At 47.6% G+C, this 19,030-nt stretch overlaps 2 protein-coding genes across 6 annotated transcripts in view; one reads left to right on the top strand and one right to left on the bottom strand.

Moving 5' to 3' along the window:
* Window positions 1-6,468, top strand: part of LOC122387322 (kinesin-associated protein 3-like) — a 30,457-nt gene extending 23,989 nt beyond the window's left edge. For all 4 annotated transcript variants that reach the window (XM_043377431.1, XM_043377428.1, XM_043377429.1 and 1 more), the window contains exon 17: window positions 5,944-6,468. In XM_043377431.1, coding sequence (XP_043233366.1) covers window positions 5,944-5,962 — 19 coding nt within the window. In that variant the 3' untranslated portion in view covers window positions 5,963-6,468. The remainder of the gene's footprint in view (window positions 1-5,943) is intronic.
* A 1,234-nt stretch (window positions 6,469-7,702) lies between these two features.
* LOC122387324 (splicing factor, arginine/serine-rich 19-like) lies at window positions 7,703-18,517 on the bottom strand. 2 transcript variants are annotated; one of them, XM_043377432.1, is made up of 9 exons: window positions 18,435-18,517; window positions 14,873-14,996; window positions 14,354-14,574; window positions 13,316-13,391; window positions 12,956-13,033; window positions 12,751-12,781; window positions 11,965-12,535; window positions 9,472-9,669; window positions 7,703-8,948 (listed from the first exon to the last, which is right to left on the bottom strand). In XM_043377432.1, the coding sequence occupies exons 2-9, from the start codon at window positions 14,985-14,987 to the stop codon at window positions 8,784-8,786; spliced, it is 1,455 nt and encodes a 484-aa protein (XP_043233367.1). In that variant the 5' UTR covers window positions 14,988-14,996; window positions 18,435-18,517; the 3' UTR covers window positions 7,703-8,783. The 2 variants fall into 2 exon arrangements, with proteins under 2 accessions (XP_043233367.1, XP_043233369.1); XM_043377434.1 differs by lacking the exon at window positions 18,435-18,517 and having other exon boundaries at window positions 14,873-15,018.
* Between the last annotated feature and the right edge of the window lie 513 nt (window positions 18,518-19,030).

The raw sequence follows: 19,030 nt of genomic DNA, 5'->3' as shown, positions 1-19,030 counted from the left end.
TATGGGTAGACGGAGAAAACGCACTTCGAGAATTTCACGCAAAAGCAAACGCTATCCACCATCAAATCCAGGTGGATCTCCGCATGTCTCCCGTTTCCATTGATTTTTTAGACGTGACAGTGCACGTGAAAGACGGGAAACTTGAAACTGACCTTTTCACTAAGCCTACGGACTCGAAATCATATCTACGCTTTGACTCGGACCACCCTCATCACACCAAAACGGCGATCCCCTTTGGTCTAGGAATGCGACTAAAAAGAATTTGTTCCAGGGGAGGAGACTATGCTAGGCACAAGAAAGAGCTCAGGGCTAGGTTGATAGATAGGGGGTATCCGGGACATTTGATAGATAGAGAACTAGGCAAGCTGGAAAATCAAGATAGGGATGGGGCCAAGGGGAGAGGGAAGGAGAGCTCAGACAAGGGAAAAGATAACAGAGTCCCTCTGGTGCTAACGTACTCTAGTCATCTCCCGGATGTGCGCAAAATTCTACAGAGAAAGAGACACATATTACAGAACTCTGAAAATCTCAGGAACATATTCACCAAGGACCCTCTAGTGGCTTTTCGGCGGGGTCGAAATCTCAGAGACGATCTGGTTCACAGGAAAACCAAGCGGGCTGTTTATGGGGAGAAACTGCGCAGTCAGGAAAGCTGTGGGAAAGATTGTGTCATGTGTAAACGGATGTATTCTGGCAATGGTAGAGTAAAGGGCAACCCCAAAGAGTGCTTTTATGATAGGACAATAGGATGCAGATCACAAAATGTCGTCTATGGGATCTGGTGTGACGCGTGCAAAAGGGTTGTGTATGTCGGTGAGACCGGGGATAGCATCTACACACGCGTGCAGAACCACCTCTCGTCTATCCGTGTGGAGAACCCGGCGATCGACCTACCTGTGAGTAGGCATTTTAGAGCGACAGACCACTCCTTGGACCACCTGCAAGTGGTCGGACTCGAACGAGTGTGGAGGAGGAATGTGGATTACAGGAGGTCGAGGGAGAACCGCTGGATGGGGCTGCTAGGTACCGACAGAGACGGGGGACTAAACGTGCGTTCGACCTAAAGGGCGGAAAGAGGGTGAGAGTGAATGAATCCATGAATGAATAAATGAATGGAGTATGAGATCCTCTCACCCTCTTTATGATTCGGCGCTATGGTGTCTGTGATGTCACGCATGTCTTTGTTTTGAGATTTAATTAGAGGCAATTAGTGCCTATTTATATATAATCACGTGCGGTCCGACATGATTGTTATTTTTGTCTTGCATTTGTGGCTTTTGCGGCGAAAGCGTTGGCCATATCACACTGATGAAACCTTGACAATAAAGGTGAAACGTCTGAGTTAAATGTTATTTAAATGGCCTAAAGTGATACGTTATTTATTTGATTTATGCCGAATTTAAGTTCACAATGCAAGACATAAATGATACTGGTGAACTCAGGAGATTGCTGACTCCTGGAGACCTAGAAGAACGGTTTCTGGAGGCAGCAGCTGTGAACACCGAACAAGGCATTGAAACCTGTGCCTTGTTATGTGGGGACGTCAACAGTGAACTGGTAACTGTGACCCATCTGGTTGTTCCAAAACAAACAGGCACGCACAACACGGTAGAGATGACAAGTGACGCCAGCCACGATACGTTTTTGATTGAGAGTGGGCTGAAGGTTCTCGGGTGGATCCACACGCACCCGACTCAAACCGCCTTCCTCAGCAGTGTGGATCTCCACACGCAGCTTAGCTACCAGATGCTTCTACCAGAGGCGGTAGCGGTTGTCTGTGCCCCACTCTACGGGGTGAACAAGTGGCTCCGACTGACCTCTGAAGGTATGAAGCTGGTCGAAGGTTGCACTTTCAGGGGCTTCCACGAACACGCCTCAAAACGACGGCTGTTTACCCAAGCACTCGGAATAGAGTACGTGCAAACAAAAACGACCGTGGTTGACTTGCGTCAAGTCACAGACGCAGCCACCCTGATGCCCTCTGGGCCCAACGACAGCCCGGCGGACCGGCCCAAGCCCACGCCCACCGACAAGGTGCAGCTGCCGTCAACCACCAGCCACCCGAATCGACAGGCAGACGGGCCTCTAGGTGGGCAAACCGAGCACACATCAGGTTCTGGGAACGGCGACACAGAGAAGGTTCCCACTAGCCGCTTAAGGAGACTTGCGGTAAAGGCAGAGCGATACAAATCGCATGCTTCTTTCCTGAGAACATGCATTGAAGAAAGCCTAATCCCCAACGGCTTCCAACTGAAGTGGACCTGCCACTTTGGTGAGAGCCCCAAGATAGAGGAGATCCTCCAAAACGCCTCGACAGAACTGGTCAAGATGGGAGCTGATCTGGCGACGGAGAAAGTGGCTGCCCTCCAGGTCGAGATCGATCACCTACAGGAGTTGGTGCAGAGCAAGCTGCCGGAAGACAGCAGACCAGCGCTCCGATCCGTCATGGAGAAAGATCGGACAGAAACAGCACGCAAGATGTCAACGGTGAAAGAGAAGAAGCTTCGACGTCTGCAAGATAAGAGGCCATCACGAGAAGAAGCGACAGCACACCCCAGTGTCGAAGCGGAAGAGAACGTGCCAGAGACCCACGCCAACACACGAGGCAAGTCATCTGGGATCTTCAACTTATCGAGCAGAGAGTTGACGGCTGCCGAGGAGTCTGTGCTGAAGAAGGGGCTTAATTTTGTCCCATCACGGAAGCAACCTCTGGCTCTGGTGATATCGGAGCTCAAAGAATGGGAGCGCCTGATGCGGCTGCAGGAGTACTGGGCATCGAACGTCTCATCCTCAGAGACTACTGAAGACCCAGACCTGCGGTATAAGACGTCCAAGTGGACCCCGCCACGAGGTCGGGATCCCTGCTTAGACCTGTACATTGAAGGGGTCACCAGGGACATCATCACATCTATCAGGAGGACGGGAACCACCAACATGACCAAGGAGGAAGAGGAGGCTCTGCAAACGCTGATGAAGGATGAAGAAGTGGTTATACGGCCGGCTGACAAGGGGTCAGGCATTGTCCTCATGGACAAATCTGACTACATCGCAAAGCTGGGGAAGGAGCTGACGGACACCTCCACCTACAAGCCTGTGAAGAAAGACATGACAGGTCATATAAACAGGCAGGTCAAGGACATCACCAACAGAATGTATCGGAAGGGCTACATAGGCAAGAACCAGCTGAAGTACCTGATACCGGACCGCCCGAGACCTGGTCAGGTGCAGGGGAACCCTAAAGTGCATAAGGAAGGGAACCCTCTGCGACTCATCGTGGACGGCAGGAACCATGCTACGGAGCGGCTCGCAGAGATGGCAGAGCAGGAGCTGCAACAGCACGTGGAGGGTCTAGACTCTTACGTCAGAGACACCGGGGACTTCCTGCAGAAGCTGAAGCAACTGCCACAACCAGTGAGAGGACGGGGAGGGACACAACCCCTGCTTTTTTGCATGGATGTACGGAAACTGTACCCCAGTGTACCGAGAAGGGAAGGGATGGAGGCGTGCAGGGCAGCTCTTGACGGTCGGTCGAGCAGGTCAGTTCCCACCGATGAGTTCCTGAAAATGATTGAGCTGGTGTTAGAAGGCAACAACTTCAACCTAGATGCGGATAGGCAGTTCGTCCAGTTAGAAGGCACGGCTATCGGGTCACGTCTGGGATGCAATTACGCTTGTACATATCTGGGGGAATGGGAGAAAGAACTTCTCAAATCATCTGATAAGAAACCGCATTTGTATCTCAGATACATAGACGACATTTTTGGCATATGGGTAGACGGAGAAAACGCACTTCGAGAATTTCCCGCAAAAGCAAACGCTATCCACCATCAAATCCAGGTGGATCTCCGCATGTCTCCCGTTTCCATTGATTTTTTAGACGTGACAGTGCACGTGAAAGACGGGAAACTTGAAACTGACCTTTTCACTAAGCCTACGGACTCGAAATCATATCTACGCTTTGACTCGGACCACCCTCATCACACCAAAACGGCGATCCCCTTTGGTCTAGGAATGCGACTAAAAAGAATTTGTTCCAGGGGAGGAGACTATGCTAGGCACAAGAAAGAGCTCAGGGCTAGGTTGATAGATAGGGGGTATCCGGGACATTTGATAGATAGAGAACTAGGCAAGCTGGAAAATCAAGATAGGGATGGGGCCAAGGGGAGAGGGAAGGAGAGCTCAGACAAGGGAAAAGATAACAGAGTCCCTCTGGTGCTAACGTACTCTAGTCATCTCCCGGATGTGCGCAAAATTCTACAGAGAAAGAGACACATATTACAGAACTCTGAAAATCTCAGGAACATATTCACCAAGGACCCTCTAGTGGCTTTTCGGCGGGGTCGAAATCTCAGAGACGATCTGGTTCACAGGAAAACCAAGCGGGCTGTTTATGGGGAGAAACTGCGCAGTCAGGAAAGCTGTGGGAAAGATTGTGTCATGTGTAAACGGATGTATTCTGGCAATGGTAGAGTAAAGGGCAACCCCAAAGAGTGCTTTTATGATAGGACAATAGGATGCAGATCACAAAATGTCGTCTATGGGATCTGGTGTGACGCGTGCAAAAGGGTTGTGTATGTCGGTGAGACCGGGGATAGCATCTACACACGCGTGCAGAACCACCTCTCGTCTATCCGTGTGGAGAACCCGGCGATCGACCTACCTGTGAGTAGGCATTTTAGAGCGACAGACCACTCCTTGGACCACCTGCAAGTGGTCGGACTCGAACGAGTGTGGAGGAGGAATGTGGATTACAGGAGGTCGAGGGAGAACCGCTGGATGGGGCTGCTAGGTACCGACAGAGACGGGGGACTAAACGTGCGTTCGACCTAAAGGGCGGAAAGAGGGTGAGAGTGAATGAATCCATGAATGAATAAATGAATGGAGTATGAGATCCTCTCACCCTCTTTATGATTCGGCGCTATGGTGTCTGTGATGTCACGCATGTCTTTGTTTTGAGATTTAATTAGAGGCAATTAGTGCCTATTTATATATAATCACGTGCGGTCCGACATGATTGTTATTTTTGTCTTGCATTTCTGGCTTTTGCGGCGAAAGCGTTGGCCATATCACACTGATGAAACCTTGACAATAAAGGTGAAACGTCTGAGTTAAATGTTATTTAAATGGCCTAAAGTGATACGTTATATATATATATATATATATATATATATATATATATATATATATATATATATATATATATATATATATATATATATATATATATATATATATCATTCGATGCGGATTGACAAGAGGATCACGATGATGCCCTTAGTTTGTTCCTATCTTGACTAATTCGAAAGTTATTCGAGAAAAACTCTCTCAATATCTAGCGCCGCCATTTTGACTTTTTCGACGCCTGTGACGTCATCTTTGACCTGACCTGAAAATGACCTTTGTAAAAATTGTAGATCTTGACCGTGCGTATCCGATGCCGTTTACCGCTTGTCGCTATCTTGCTTCGTTCTCGAGATCTCGGGGGGGGGGCGGTCATCCGCCCCCCCCCCCCGTCGGTGCGAAGTTGGCGCAGACCCCCGTCGGTGCGCGGGTTATAGCCGCAGGTGTATGAAATTGTTGATATCTTAGAGCACCCAATGACGTTTGTTGCTGATGTGTATCTAGTCCGTGCAGAACAGTCGTGTGACTTCCTTCTTTTACGTTGACTTGGTTGCGTTTTATAGTCACTTCTTCCTGGTCCGGCCTCCCAGTATATCTGCCGTTTAAAGGCAAAACCCATTATGTTCGGGTGACCTCTGACCTGAGGTAATGGCCTCTGACCCAACATAATGGTTTTTGCCTTTGCACGGCAGATATGCGTGCTTATGAGACAGTCTTTTCCTCGCAGCTAGGCGGATCGTTTCGCCCTTCTTCAGTGTGACGTGACGAACTCTGGATAACCGCCTAGCAGCTCAGTTACTCATTGGTGTTCCTCTGTTTCAGATTTGACGTTCTGGAGTGAGCCAATGAACAGGCACGTTGGCTGAGCTGCTTCTCACCAAAACACTGGTAACGTACTCAACATACACACGCCGGTGACATACCCGTGTCTGTCCACCAATCACACGCCGGCTTCGCTGGTCCAGTGACGTATCCAGGCCTGTTGACCAATCACACGCCGGCTTGGGTGGCCGCCAGTGACGTATCCCGGTCTGTCCACCAATCACACGCCGGCTTTGGTGGTCGCCAGTGACGTATGTAGTGCATTCACTCAGCTGGGAGCGTGGCTTCACTCCAGCTCAGCAATGCTGACTGAGCATAGGCCTTCATATTGAGTTTCGAGTGTGACTCAGGAGTCGTGTCAAACTCACAGACTCACTCCTCGACTCAGCAACTATGTAGTTGAGAGCGACTCCGACCCTGGTGAGCTTAAGATAGGATCGTTTCTGCCACCGACATCGACTAAAGCGATCGAACGACGATGCTTCGACACGATACTGTTGCGTTTACGACAGAGGCCTGACGAAAGTTCATGGCTAGATTATTTCGTTGCTATCGATCTGAATTATATTTATGTGTTTGTTTGTTTTTTTTTTTTTTGTTCGAAGTCTGGCTGTATGTAGCAGTATTATAGACGTTATAATGAGTCGGTGATGATGTTATCGTATTCTATACGAGCAAATTCTGTTAGGTGTAACGTGATATGTTCTTTTTTTCTTAAAATCATGATGGTCGCTACCTCCGATTAGTATTGGCTAGGGTAGGTGTCAGTTACCAAGTATGTCACCAGCTACTGAGAAGTCTTTCTTTCGAGCACAAAGCTTTCAGAATGGACGTCATTACGATATGTATAGCTGTTGGTGACTGTAATGATTTTACGCTGCATTATTTATTCGTTTTACGAGGATGTATGTCATGATGTTCACGTGATTATACCACACACGTGATTTGCACGTGTAGGGATCGATGAGTGAACGCTAAGCATTCTAGTCGATTGCGTATGCTGTCTTCTCTGTTACCCCTTTTATATGGATTCGCCCACTCTGACTCTCTAGTAGCTGCAAATTAGATTTCCATCGCGATGTGTTTTTACTCTAAACTGTTCGAGGCCATGTTTTTCTGTCACTTGGAACCTAACCAGGTACGCTTCTCCGTGGTTTTGCTCCCGTATGTGATGACACAACTTTTAAGAATTAACGCTGTGACGTTTTATTTCGTTGATAGTTTCTTCTGCAGATGAATGTTTTTATTGGACCGAGTTTATATTCACGCTTATATCCACGGAATCAAATCAAAATTGCCGCGCCTTATTTTATATCTCAGCCAAACGCTTACAAAGGCACTGGAGGACATGCCACGTATCGAGACGACCGATCTGAACCTATTGCGAACGATCTCTTGTGAGGCTGTCTCGGCCAGTAAGCGACATATGTGACGCTTGCACGTGCAATATATGACACATGTATACAGACGATTATTTCCATGGTAACTGAAGGGAACGAGGACCAGTGAAGACCTTTAAAAAGTTGTGTGTTATGAATATTTACCTAAACGGTAATCGCTCATCGAATCGCAAGGCATCGCGAATTTTTCTCCCAGCAACTGCGGAAGAAATTTACGTCGATATATGTAAACAAAATGCACACCACACTACACAACGTAAACCATTTTTATTATAAACATGTTAATTAAAAAGAAAAAGTAAAGCATCAAAACATATATCATAGTTAATTTTTCAGGAATAGGTGAAAATACAATAGTATCTAGTGACTATGTTCATCGTTTTACAAGTTGCAACAAACACACTTGTTCACTGACTAGGGTCTTAGCACACTGTAACGCACTGCCGGTGCTAGGCACCAAAGCGATGACAAGCCACTACGCTCATCGCGATGATGTTCCGCTGGCACAACTCGCGATGAGCGTAGCACCATCGCTAGGCACCAAAGCGATGATGTTATGACAACCGATGCATCGGTTGTCATAACATGCTTGTTGCGTGTCAGTGCCACGCAATAGAATACATTTGTACGTACATTCCTTGTTAATTTGTATTTACGCATTGACACGGTAAAAGCACCATTGAGTTAATTTTTTTATTGCGTTACCGCACTTTTTTACTTCAACAGTGGCACTCGCGCTGCCTTTTTTTGGTGACTACGAAATTATTGACCTAAGAACGGGTCTCTCTCTTCAATGAATGTTGAATTGGATATAGGACTGCAACGCGCATTAGCGATCGTCTCCCACATCAAGAAGACGTATCACAACTCACCAAGAAACTCAGTTGCACGTTATCAACCACCATCACACACACTGCAGGTTTGACCTGACCTGACCTCAGGGCCCTGTTTCACCGGTGATAGTAGCACGCTGCTATAACACGTGTCAAATTGGGTTTCCATGGAGACGTCAACAAGCCTATTCCTCCAACACTACCAGAAGTGTGACGTCAGCTCGCGAAAGAGAATAGCAGCGTGCTGCTATCACCGGTGAAACAGGGCCCTGGTCGGCAAGTTACAACGATCAAACTGACAAGCCAGGCGTTCCCTCGCCAACAATAGATTGCGAAGGCACATCTTTTCCGGTTACTTAGTACTTCAGGTCACCAACAGATGTCACTGTTACGTAATGCCACAGACTGATCTTACCTAGCCGGGCAAGGTCACAAGAAGAGGTCGCCAGTTGCATGATCTTACAGAAAGCTCCCGAAAAAGTCAGGGCTATTGTAGTTCGCATGGCCACCACCAGGCGTCACTAGTTACATGATCTCCCTGGCAACCCTTGCTCAGGTCAGCACTGCACATGCAGTAGTTCTCTCGGTCTCCACCAGATGTCACTAGTTACATAATGACACAGGCAGCCCCGGCGCAGCAGGGCAAACAGATGGGGATCGTTTTACCGCCCTTGTCTTCCTTCTGTTTGGATCCTCCGCTGGCCTTGTACTTTCCGCTGGCCTCGAAGTAGCTCTTCTTGTTGCCCTCCTTGCTCTTTTCCTTGGAGTGGAACTGGAACGGGCGATTGTAAAAGTGGGTCAAGGCCTTGGACGAAGATCAGGAATATTAAGACGACACGTCATTTGTTATGGCATCTAACGCAAGCTTATTTAGACAATGGAGCAATATATTTGGATTTGTTACGCAATTTCTGGAATCTCAACATGTTATGCAATATTCAGGTGATATTAATCATGGGCTTCTCGTTACGAAATGAATTGTCCTTACATGTCCTAACATCATGGCAGTTAGCATATCAATGGAAGGTCTCGTTTTCCAACTTCCAAGCGACTGCGCAAACGCTAGCAGCGTGTGAGGGAACATAGTGTGTGACAAAAATGTGAAAATTTCCATCGCAGGTAGTCGTACAATGCAGATGAATGACTGAGAGTTGTGACATAAGCGCTAATGAATCAATCTAAAGACGTTACGTTGAGCCTTCCCTCTCCAGTAAGGACGCACTCCACCCCTCCCTGCTCACTGCTGCACATACAACACACTGAGTACCCACATCTTCAGCCATACTCGTGCATACCTTACTCTCGCAATTCAGACGATCGGAAGGCGGATAATAGACTCCGGGAGCCACCTTGGCCTGACTCTGACTCGGCTGAGTCACACCAGCGTCTGAGACTGACTCAGAGGGCTCGGACACCACCTGAACAGATTTGACCTCAGTGACCTGACCTGACCCCAGGTCACGCCGACGGGGACCCTTCGGATAAGTGCCGTCCTGAAGATAAAGGTGCAGTGGTTTAGATTATTTGGGACAAATAGAGTCTACAGGGTGTTTCACAATAAACGTTACTTTTGATAAGCTTTTAAAATGACCTCAGCTATTCGTATGCCCATAAATTCCATATTCATTTTGTTGCAAATTCTTTCGGGTTTTTTATCCTTACAAAAACTATGACGAATCATCAACTGCATTCTTTATGTACGTGCAATGTCCACACCATCAAAACAGGTCAATTCGCTGTTAAGCTTCAGGGTCCTTCACAATGAATGTTGCTTTTCAAACGACGATGTTTCAGTGACATGTATTACAATATGGCTCATGAGTATTACCTCATGAGACAGCAGAACAGTAGGACTGATGAACATATAACTTTCAGTTCAGCACCCTTCACGGGTTCTCCACTATGCCACCCTTCCGTCTGACTTTTTCAACCAGATTCTCTGGGATCGCCGTCCGGCCAGGAGTCGGAGCTGGTCTCGTGTTTGCAGTCTTCTGGAACCTTTCTACTACCCGTTTGAAAGACATTTTTGACGGAATATCCTTCCTCCTTTTAAATGGCTACCGAAACTCCGTCGCACTGCGGTCAGACTCCGCAAAGCGCCGTAATGCATGACCACCCATACCGCCTCATCATCTGTACACGGCGAATTGACCCGTTTTGACGGTGTTGGCATTGCACGTCCATACTGATGGAACCGTTGACGGTTTGTAAAAAAAAAATGCAAGGACTAAAAACCGCTACAAATTTGCAGCAAAATGCATATAAAATTTACGCGCTTACGAACAAGTAAGATCTTCATTTAAGCTATTCAAAAGTAACATTTATTGTGAAACACCCTGTAGGATATTCGAACAGGGAATTGAACCTTCTGACACATTTTTATGAATTGTGCTTATTACTTATTAGGCACTCGTAGAACTTTGTATTGAAATTTGAGTCAAATATTCCCTAATCACTCATTTCCCTTATTTCCTAATATGTGTACTTTAACCCGCGCCCGGCTGGGGGTCCTGGATTTCCACGCCCTGCTGGGGGGGGGGGTGTTTGAACACCCCCCCTTGTAACTCGGCTCCTGGGCCACGTAGCGATACGCGGAAGGCGGCGTTCGAAAGAGCGTCAAAAATAATGACGAAATCACTTCGGTCAATTTTTTGGTCAGGTCAAAGGTCAGGTCACCAGAGGTCATTGAAGGCAAAATTTCGCCGATTTCCAGGTCGAATGTCGAAAATTTCCAAGAAGCTAACGCATAACTCGGGAACCAATAGAGCTACAGCGCCGCGGAAAAGTGCATTCGATAGCCCTATTAACGCCCTTTCTGAGTAATTCTCTCAGATTTGACCTAACGTCAACGGTTTTGCCTGCAGGGGGCAAAAACTGCAAAAATAGCCGATTTTTTTTCGGAAACAGTTTTTCTGCAATAACTTTTGACCCAAGCCTTGTACGAGCTTACTTTTACCGGCATCGTGTTCCTCTCGTCAAGACGCATCGAATGAACTATAACTTGACCTTGAAAGGTCAACTTGAAAATTTGACCTCAGGTCAAGTTCATGACCTGACCGGAAAGGGTCATGTTGCATATCGGTCGATCCGTATAGTCGAGCTGAACACATATAAGGCGTTTTCATCGCTCTAGCATGCCTCTATCAAAAGTTATTTGCGAAAAACTGTTAGATACCATTCGTGACCTAAGATGACCTCAGGGCACAAACAAGGGTCACGGACACCATTTTCATGTTCAGTGTGTCTAAACCACTTGTAATTTGGTGTTTGGGAGTGTTTATAATGTCTTTCGTCCAAAAGAGGCGCATTTCAATTTTCTCCCATTGACTTATAATGGGGAGGTCGCAAAATTGACCTGACCTTAGGTCATCGATATCAAAATTCTGAGATATACATTTTGTACATGCTCTTGCTCTTAGCAATCGCTGAAAGTTTCAAAGGGATCGGTCACTCGGTGTAGCTATGACAGACATTGAAACTTTTTATGAGGTGAGGTCACTTCAAGTGACCTGGTGACCTGACCTTGAATGACCGTGGTCTGAAATTTTTACAACATGTGTAGAATTGATGTATGATAAGGTGTACCAAAAACGGCGGCGCTCCGCGCCGCCGTTTTTGAGATACTCGCGAAAAACCACAAGGGGGGGTGTTCAAACACCCCCCCCCAGCAGGGCGCGGGTTAATGCCCACTAACCCTTAGTAAAACTAATTGTTCACCGTTAACCGTCCACTATCCATCGTCCACCGACTCTACTGTCCACTCCCCGTTGTCCACGAACAAGTCTCACCTGCGGTTCCGACGGCACGCGCACGGAAGTCTGTCCACTGTGGACACACCGATCCACCGTGCCCACAGAGTCCACGGGGAAGCGGGTCAGTCCACCGTCGGCCCTCTGCTGACCGGATAGTGACGTCATGACCCCCTCCGCGGCGGGTCCATCCCGAGAGGCGGTCTTCTCCACCTCTGTGGTCACCGATCGAGTGTATAGCCTCTCCGCGGGCTCTCCGGGGAGGGTCGACCTCCCGCCGAGGCTGCGGTCGAGGCTATCCTGCCCCCAGCGTCTGTCGCTTCCCCTCTCCAGGGTTCCCACTCCGCTGTCGGTCGTCACCTCGCTGCCGTAGTTGTAGATGTGGTAGTTGATGGTGGTGGCAGCCGGTGGAGGTTCGGTAGTGGCGGTGGAGACGTCGTGAAGAACGGGACCGGGCGGTGGTAGGGGTGAGGGCGCCTGGTGGCGGGGCGGGGCGGGACTGACGGACCGCTGGGAGGTACGGTACTCGTACCGCGTGACGCGGCTCTGAGTACCCGGTACCGGTACTGGCGGGCCGTCCGTGGTGGGGACGGTCAGTGGCGGCGGAGAGCTGTGGAGAGAAAAAACAAAACTCGGCTCAGCTTGATTTGGAAACACCAAGATTTATTGATTATTATGCTGGTTTTGTGCAGTATTGAATTTTGGCGTAAAATTGAGCTACGATGCCGAATGTTCTTAGATAGCGCATTATTTTGAGAAAAAATCGAATAGAAGCGTTGGTGATTATGTCTGTTGGATGCGTAGGTATGCATTGCATCAGCTCACCTATTCACTTCGTACATCCCGGGTGATGAGTCTGGAACAGCAGAGAGAAGGTGTTATGTCGGCTATATTTGCTGACCATGTAATTATACCAGCATCAATGGCAACCATCTCAACAAAACTAATATTTTCTTATAGCATCATACACTGGCTACTTAAATACATTTTTATGTAATAAAAGGCAATATGCAAAACAGTGCCAACTCACTTTTCACGGTTGTTTCACTTCTGTTCATAAAACCACTGTTCAAGCTGTCCACCCTATCCGTGAGCATTGGCCCGGGCTCTGAAATAAGGTAAAAGTTAAACTTGATCGAACCGCAAAACGAAGCTTTTATAAATGCATGTAACATTGCTTTTATAATTTAAATCGTGATTCTTTCATAGGGATGCCGAACTATCTGAGGACTAATCAAATGAACCAATCGAAGCTGTTCCTCCTCGTCCCTTTGGAATGTGCTCACTTGCACAGGTATGTATGAAATATCTGACATGGGGAAACGGCTCATATGTATGAGATACATATCTCACCTGGCGAGACGGCACATCTCTGTGTGAGATAACTCACCCGGTGAGACGGTGCACCTCTCTGCAGTGCGACTGCTGGACTGTGATCTCACCGTCCTCTGGGACACCACGCGACTCTGAGAACACCAAAATCAAAAGCAATATCGTTAGATCATACTATTCTTATGTATTTCAATAAGTCGTTTCATCCAATTACGCCAATTTTAGCTGTAAGAACAACTAGTAAGCGGCACCGTTATATACTCTCAAGGGCTGGTGGTGGTAGGCTAGCCCGCAGTACATCAGCGTACTGCGGGACAGCACGCAATGTTCTAGCTAACGGAGAAGTAGTCTTTCAGCTAACAGGTCAAAGGTAGACCTAGTTGTTTTTGAAATGTAACACATTGTTGGACAAAAAGAGACGAAACATGCTGGAAGCTTGCTTTATCAAGGCCGTCTGTGTAGTCTGTACTGATTAACGGTACGTCACGAACACACAGGACGTTCTCGACCGTTTGACCAGCTCAACAAACGCTGCCGCTAACGGTCCCTCTTGCTGTCTTTGTTTTAACGTGACGTTTGTGTTCTACTTAGATGAGTTATGGAGGGATTAGCATTGAGGGTGCAAGGTCAATTATAAGTGACAAGTAATGAGACTCTGGCGGTAATGCCCGGGATTACTGTTACACGTGTCTCAGCTCAAGGCTCGCGCGGATGTTACGCTCGCTGCAAACAAAGGGCGCGGTTTTCCGAACTGCAAATGTCCTGCCAGCGCACCACTTGCATACTCAGACCCATCGGCCGCCGCTAGACTCATACCGCTTTTACAACCATTATTCATCTCCATTCCCAGGGGCCCAAGAATATGGATAAAGCATCAAACTTTTAAATTTTATTACGCAACTAACTCTAACACAATCAAGAGACATAGCCTTGCAATATCTTTGAGATACAGCCAGTCTTTGAACGTGGCAGTGACGCTTTTGCTAAAGGATTGTGCTTTCATGAACCAGAAGCTGTTCGCCTTTGTATACTCATTTTACCTCATCGCCCACCACTCCCCTCCTGCCCAGCCCGTCCCCCTCTGCCCCCCACTCACCCCTCCGTCAATCCTCTCTGTCCTGCCGCTGCGCTCCTCGATAGTATGGGTCCTCTGGTCGGGGCTGGTATACTCCCGCCTCTCGTGGTAGTCCTCCGAGCCAGGCAGGTCAGTCGGGACCGACAGGTCAGCAGAGGGAGGTAGAGGGGTTCTGGTGGCGCTCTGAGGGGACGGCCCTCTGCCCGGCGGCAGCGACTGCTTCAGGTCAGTCAGCAGGCCGTCTGGAAATGCACGCGGAAGGGTGTTATTGTCCACCGTAGGTTATGTATTCGGCAATGGAGATAAATAGTGGAACACAACAAGCGGTGTGTGATATAACAAAAACAGTTTTCTTAGTGCTACCTAAAAAAAAAAAAAAATCTGAAGATTTGGGGTACAAAAATAAGTGAGCGCGTGGCAGCCCTATCATGATGGTTCTTTGACCTAGTCAGGTCTCGGTACCAGGCATATCAAAGTGATCTATCGTTCCTTCCCCAAACAGCATCCACCCCTACAACACTCTCGGTTGAGCTGCCATACCCAAGTGGTCATCCCAGTTGGCCTGCTTAGTTGACCGATCGCCGCCATACGACGGCTGACCAACTGTCCTCCTCTCCTGTCTCTGAAATTGTGACGAGTAGGCGGTGGACGCCATTGAGCTCCTCTGCGGGGAAGACGGGGGTGGGGGTCAATGTCAGGTGAAGGTCACCAATCAACCAAGAGGTCACGGGAAGCGCATGAGGTCAGAAGGTCTCGAGGTCAAAGCCATTCCTTTACCAATGCTATCTTTGAAGGTGACGCACTTCGTTGAAAGATATGAGATGAGACGATCATTGGGAGGCTATGGTAGGGTTACAACTGAGCGCTAGATAACAAGTTAGCCCAATACAAGCGTGGGAAACTTTTCTATTTACAAAGCACCACAGATCACAAAACAATACATAGACCAGCAATGGCTTAGAAGCAAGGGCAATCGTCGATGGATGACTATAATAGAAGCGGTGAGCAGGCTGCGAACGGCATCCACACATCAAACGAAATTAAACTCGACTAGGTTCCTAAGTGGGTATATCTCAAGCGGTGCACAAGCCTATCCAAACTTGAGCAAACAATTTCCGCATCTTCTACTGGATGCTTTATTTTAGGTGATCAAACCCCAGCCACTGACAGTCAAACACATGAAATAGGGTAAAACCTCAACAACTGCAGCCTTGACTAGAGACGGTTCAGAGTGGTAGAGTTAAAACGAATTCCAGAAGACCGTGCAAACTTTGAAGATCAACGATCACTTACTCAGATAATCTTAGCTACGAAGCTACAGTTTGAAGCTGCTACAAATTTGGCACATCAGATCGTAACAGACTCAGTGCGCTGTGATTGATGATACATAAATCTACGTTCGTTCGACGCTGCCAGAATCATCAGACCGACGGCAAAAGCGCAGCTCTAAAGCCAAACTAAACGGATGCGTAGTCAAAACAGATTGACAGCCAGTGGATGAAGAAATAGGCACAAAACCAGCAGTTTAGCTGATACAGTGAGTAATGCAAAGTCCACAGGGACCGTAGTACTCGAATCGCTTCTCGCCTCCCGCTCCCTGTTGCTTGCCCTCCTCTCACATCAATTAGTGAATAGTTATTCAGCCCTCGTTTGTGTGTTTGTGGCTATTTACTCTGTATGGTGCTGTTGAATTTGATTTTGGATTTTTTTTCTCTAACCCGCGCCCTGCTGGGGGGGGGGGGGGGGTATTTGAACACCCCCCCTTGTGGTTTTTCGCGAATATCTCAAAAACGGCAGCGCGGAGCGCCGCCGTTTTTTGTACACCTTATCATGCATCAATTCTACACATGTTGTGAAAATTTCAGACCAAGGTCATTCAAGGTCAGGTCACCAGGTCACTTGAAGTGACCTCACCTCATAAAAAGTTTCAATGTCTGTCATAGCTACACCGAGTGACCGATCGCTTTGAAACTTTCAGCGATTGCTAAGAGCAATAGCATGTACAAAATGTATATCTCAGAATTTTGATATCGATGACCTAAGGTCAGGTCAATTTTGCGACCTCCCCATTATAAGTCAATGGGAAAAATTGAAATGCGCCTCTTTTGGACAAAAGACATTATAAACACTTCCAAACACCGAATTACAAGTGGTTTAGACACACTGAACATGAAAATGGTGTCCGTGACCCTTGTTTATGCCCTGAGGTCATCTTAGGTCACGAATGGTATCTAACAGTTTTTCGCAAATAACTTTTGATAGAGGCATGCTAGAGCGATGAAAACGCCTTAGATGTGCTCAGCTCGACGATACGGATCGACTGATATGCAACATGACCCTTTCCGGTCAGGTCATGACCTTGACCTGAGGTCAAATTTTCAAGTTGACCTTTCAAGGTCAACTTATAGTTCATTCGATGCGTCTTGACGAGAGGAACACAATGCCGGTAAAAGTAAGCTCGTACAAGGCTTGGGTCAAAAGTTATTGCAGAAAAACTGTTTCCGAAAAAATAGGCTATTTTTGCAGTTTTTGCCCCCTGCAGGCAAAACCGTTGACGTTAGGTCAAATCTGAGAGAATTACTCAGAAAGGGCTTTAATAGGGCTATCGAATGCGCTTTTCCGCGGCGCTGTAGCTCTATTGGTTCTCGAGTTATGCGTTGGCTTCTTGGAAATTTTCGACATTCGACCTGGAAATCGGCGAAATTTTGCCTTCAATGACCTCTGGTGACCTGACCTTTGACCTGACCAAAAAATTGATCGAAGTGATTTCCTCATTATTTTTGACGCTCTTTCGAACGCCGCCTTCCGCGTATCGCTACGTGGCCCAGGAGCCGAGTTAGAAGGGGGGGGGGTGTTCAGACACCCCCCCCCCCCCCAGCAGGGCGTGGAAATCCAGGACCCCCAGCCGGGCGCGGGCTAACTTGAGTGGTCGTTGAAAGTGTTTTTTCATGGTAAAGTTTTGCTGGTTTAATTATAAAAGAATTTTTATCGCAGTGTAAAATAAACTTGTCATTCATCATCCTTTGCTGCCGAACGCCAAAACCTTTAGTTTCTGCATGGCACACTATTTCAGTATCCGGTGAGTGAGTCATTACCACCAGATCAGACGCCTGACTCAGAATCAAGCTGCGTGACTCCTCCCCTCCCACGCACACCCACGGTGCGTATTTTGGCAGTCGCTGTCCGACACCAGTGGTTGGGCGCTGACAAGTTGTGACCCTGAGGGTGTCGGTATTCGTTAGCGGGGTCACGACCCTGTTCTGGCTCTCATCCCCCGCATCGTCCAGTTTTTGCAGAGGTGGGTGATTTTACAAGGTTTGGCTAGCGTGTTGGGCGAACGGCCAGAGATAAGCCAATGTGTAGGTAGACAGGATTAGAACGATCCCTGGAGGGATCCGAGATAAATGACTTCATTTAAATTATCCCAAGTAAGACATTTCTGGATGATCGGATATATGGTATTGTTTATGTCTGTGAAAGGCTGCTTCATTGGTTCCAAAACAGTAATCTTTCTCAGAAGACTATCAAAGTTTATACGAGGTGCTATCTTCCAATCGGAAGCACCGCAGCATGTCACTTCTAGAGTTTATTCCGCTAGATGGCACTGACAGTGTACGCCTGCAGTTATGCTGTACCGCATCGCACTTGTCTCGGACGAAATGAAGCGGAACGACTTGAGTAATTTGAAAAGACTTATGATGGACTTGTTAAATAGTTAAGGGTAGAGTAGTCAAGACGAACATAATATCTACATACACACAAATTTGTGTTGTAGTTTAGCATCACGGTAGCTGACTGACTATTGCTCAACGCGGTGCAGGCAGGTCTATATTGACGGTAGAAATACCTTTCAACGAACAGACAAATGCCATCTGGACGAAACTATACATAATCTAGCACATAAGCACGCTGAGCCTATACTACTACAAAACACGTGTTAGAGGAGCATAATACTATGATAATACTATAATACTACAAGGTCCGAGGTCTATATAACCATAGACCTCGGTATGCAGAGGTCTATGCTATAACATAACATAATGCTATAACTCTACTATAATAATACTTTATAAGCCAGCCGACTCCGTCTGATAGAACTCACCTGCTAATTTCCAGGCCCAGTCTTGCTCTCTCGATCTGCAAGGTTCCTTCCTCACCGACCGTCCGCTCCTGTCTGCCCTCGCGCTACCGACGGAGATCCAGTGAGCTCATCTCCTACCCAACCCTTCCCCCTCCCCTACCCCACACCCAACACACAGATCTCCCAGCCGTGCCCATCTTGCGCTTCCTTCGGACCGCTGCCAACCCCAGCACGACGTGCTCCAAGTTCATCGAAACCGACGATGTTGTGTCAGAGCCGACGCCGCTGCGTCAGACCTGGTGACTCCGGGACCGTTTTGGATCGCTGCGTCACACCTGGTGACGTCATCAAACCGCCGGAAGTGACGTCATTGGTCTGGAGTAGGCGGAGAAAGGGTGGTTTGTTTATGAGGTGAGTCAACCTTTATAATGTCGCTAGATGGGTGGAAAAGGCAGCTGTTTTAAACCGGAATATTTTTAGAAGTTTATTTACTCGGCTCAGCGCCAAGCTCAGCTCACACTCCGAGGGCCAATCAAATGATTCATGTATTACGTGCTACGGGATGAGTATCTGGATAAACCAGGAAGGGAGATAATTGCATATTTGTTATTTCCTAC

This window comes from Amphibalanus amphitrite, unplaced genomic scaffold (assembly GCF_019059575.1).
Source record: "Amphibalanus amphitrite isolate SeventyFive unplaced genomic scaffold, NRLGWU_Aamphi_draft 000281F_arrow, whole genome shotgun sequence".
Classification (NCBI taxonomy): Eukaryota; Metazoa; Arthropoda; class Thecostraca; order Balanomorpha; family Balanidae; genus Amphibalanus; species Amphibalanus amphitrite.
This window is presented reverse-complemented; position numbering and strand designations above follow the sequence as displayed.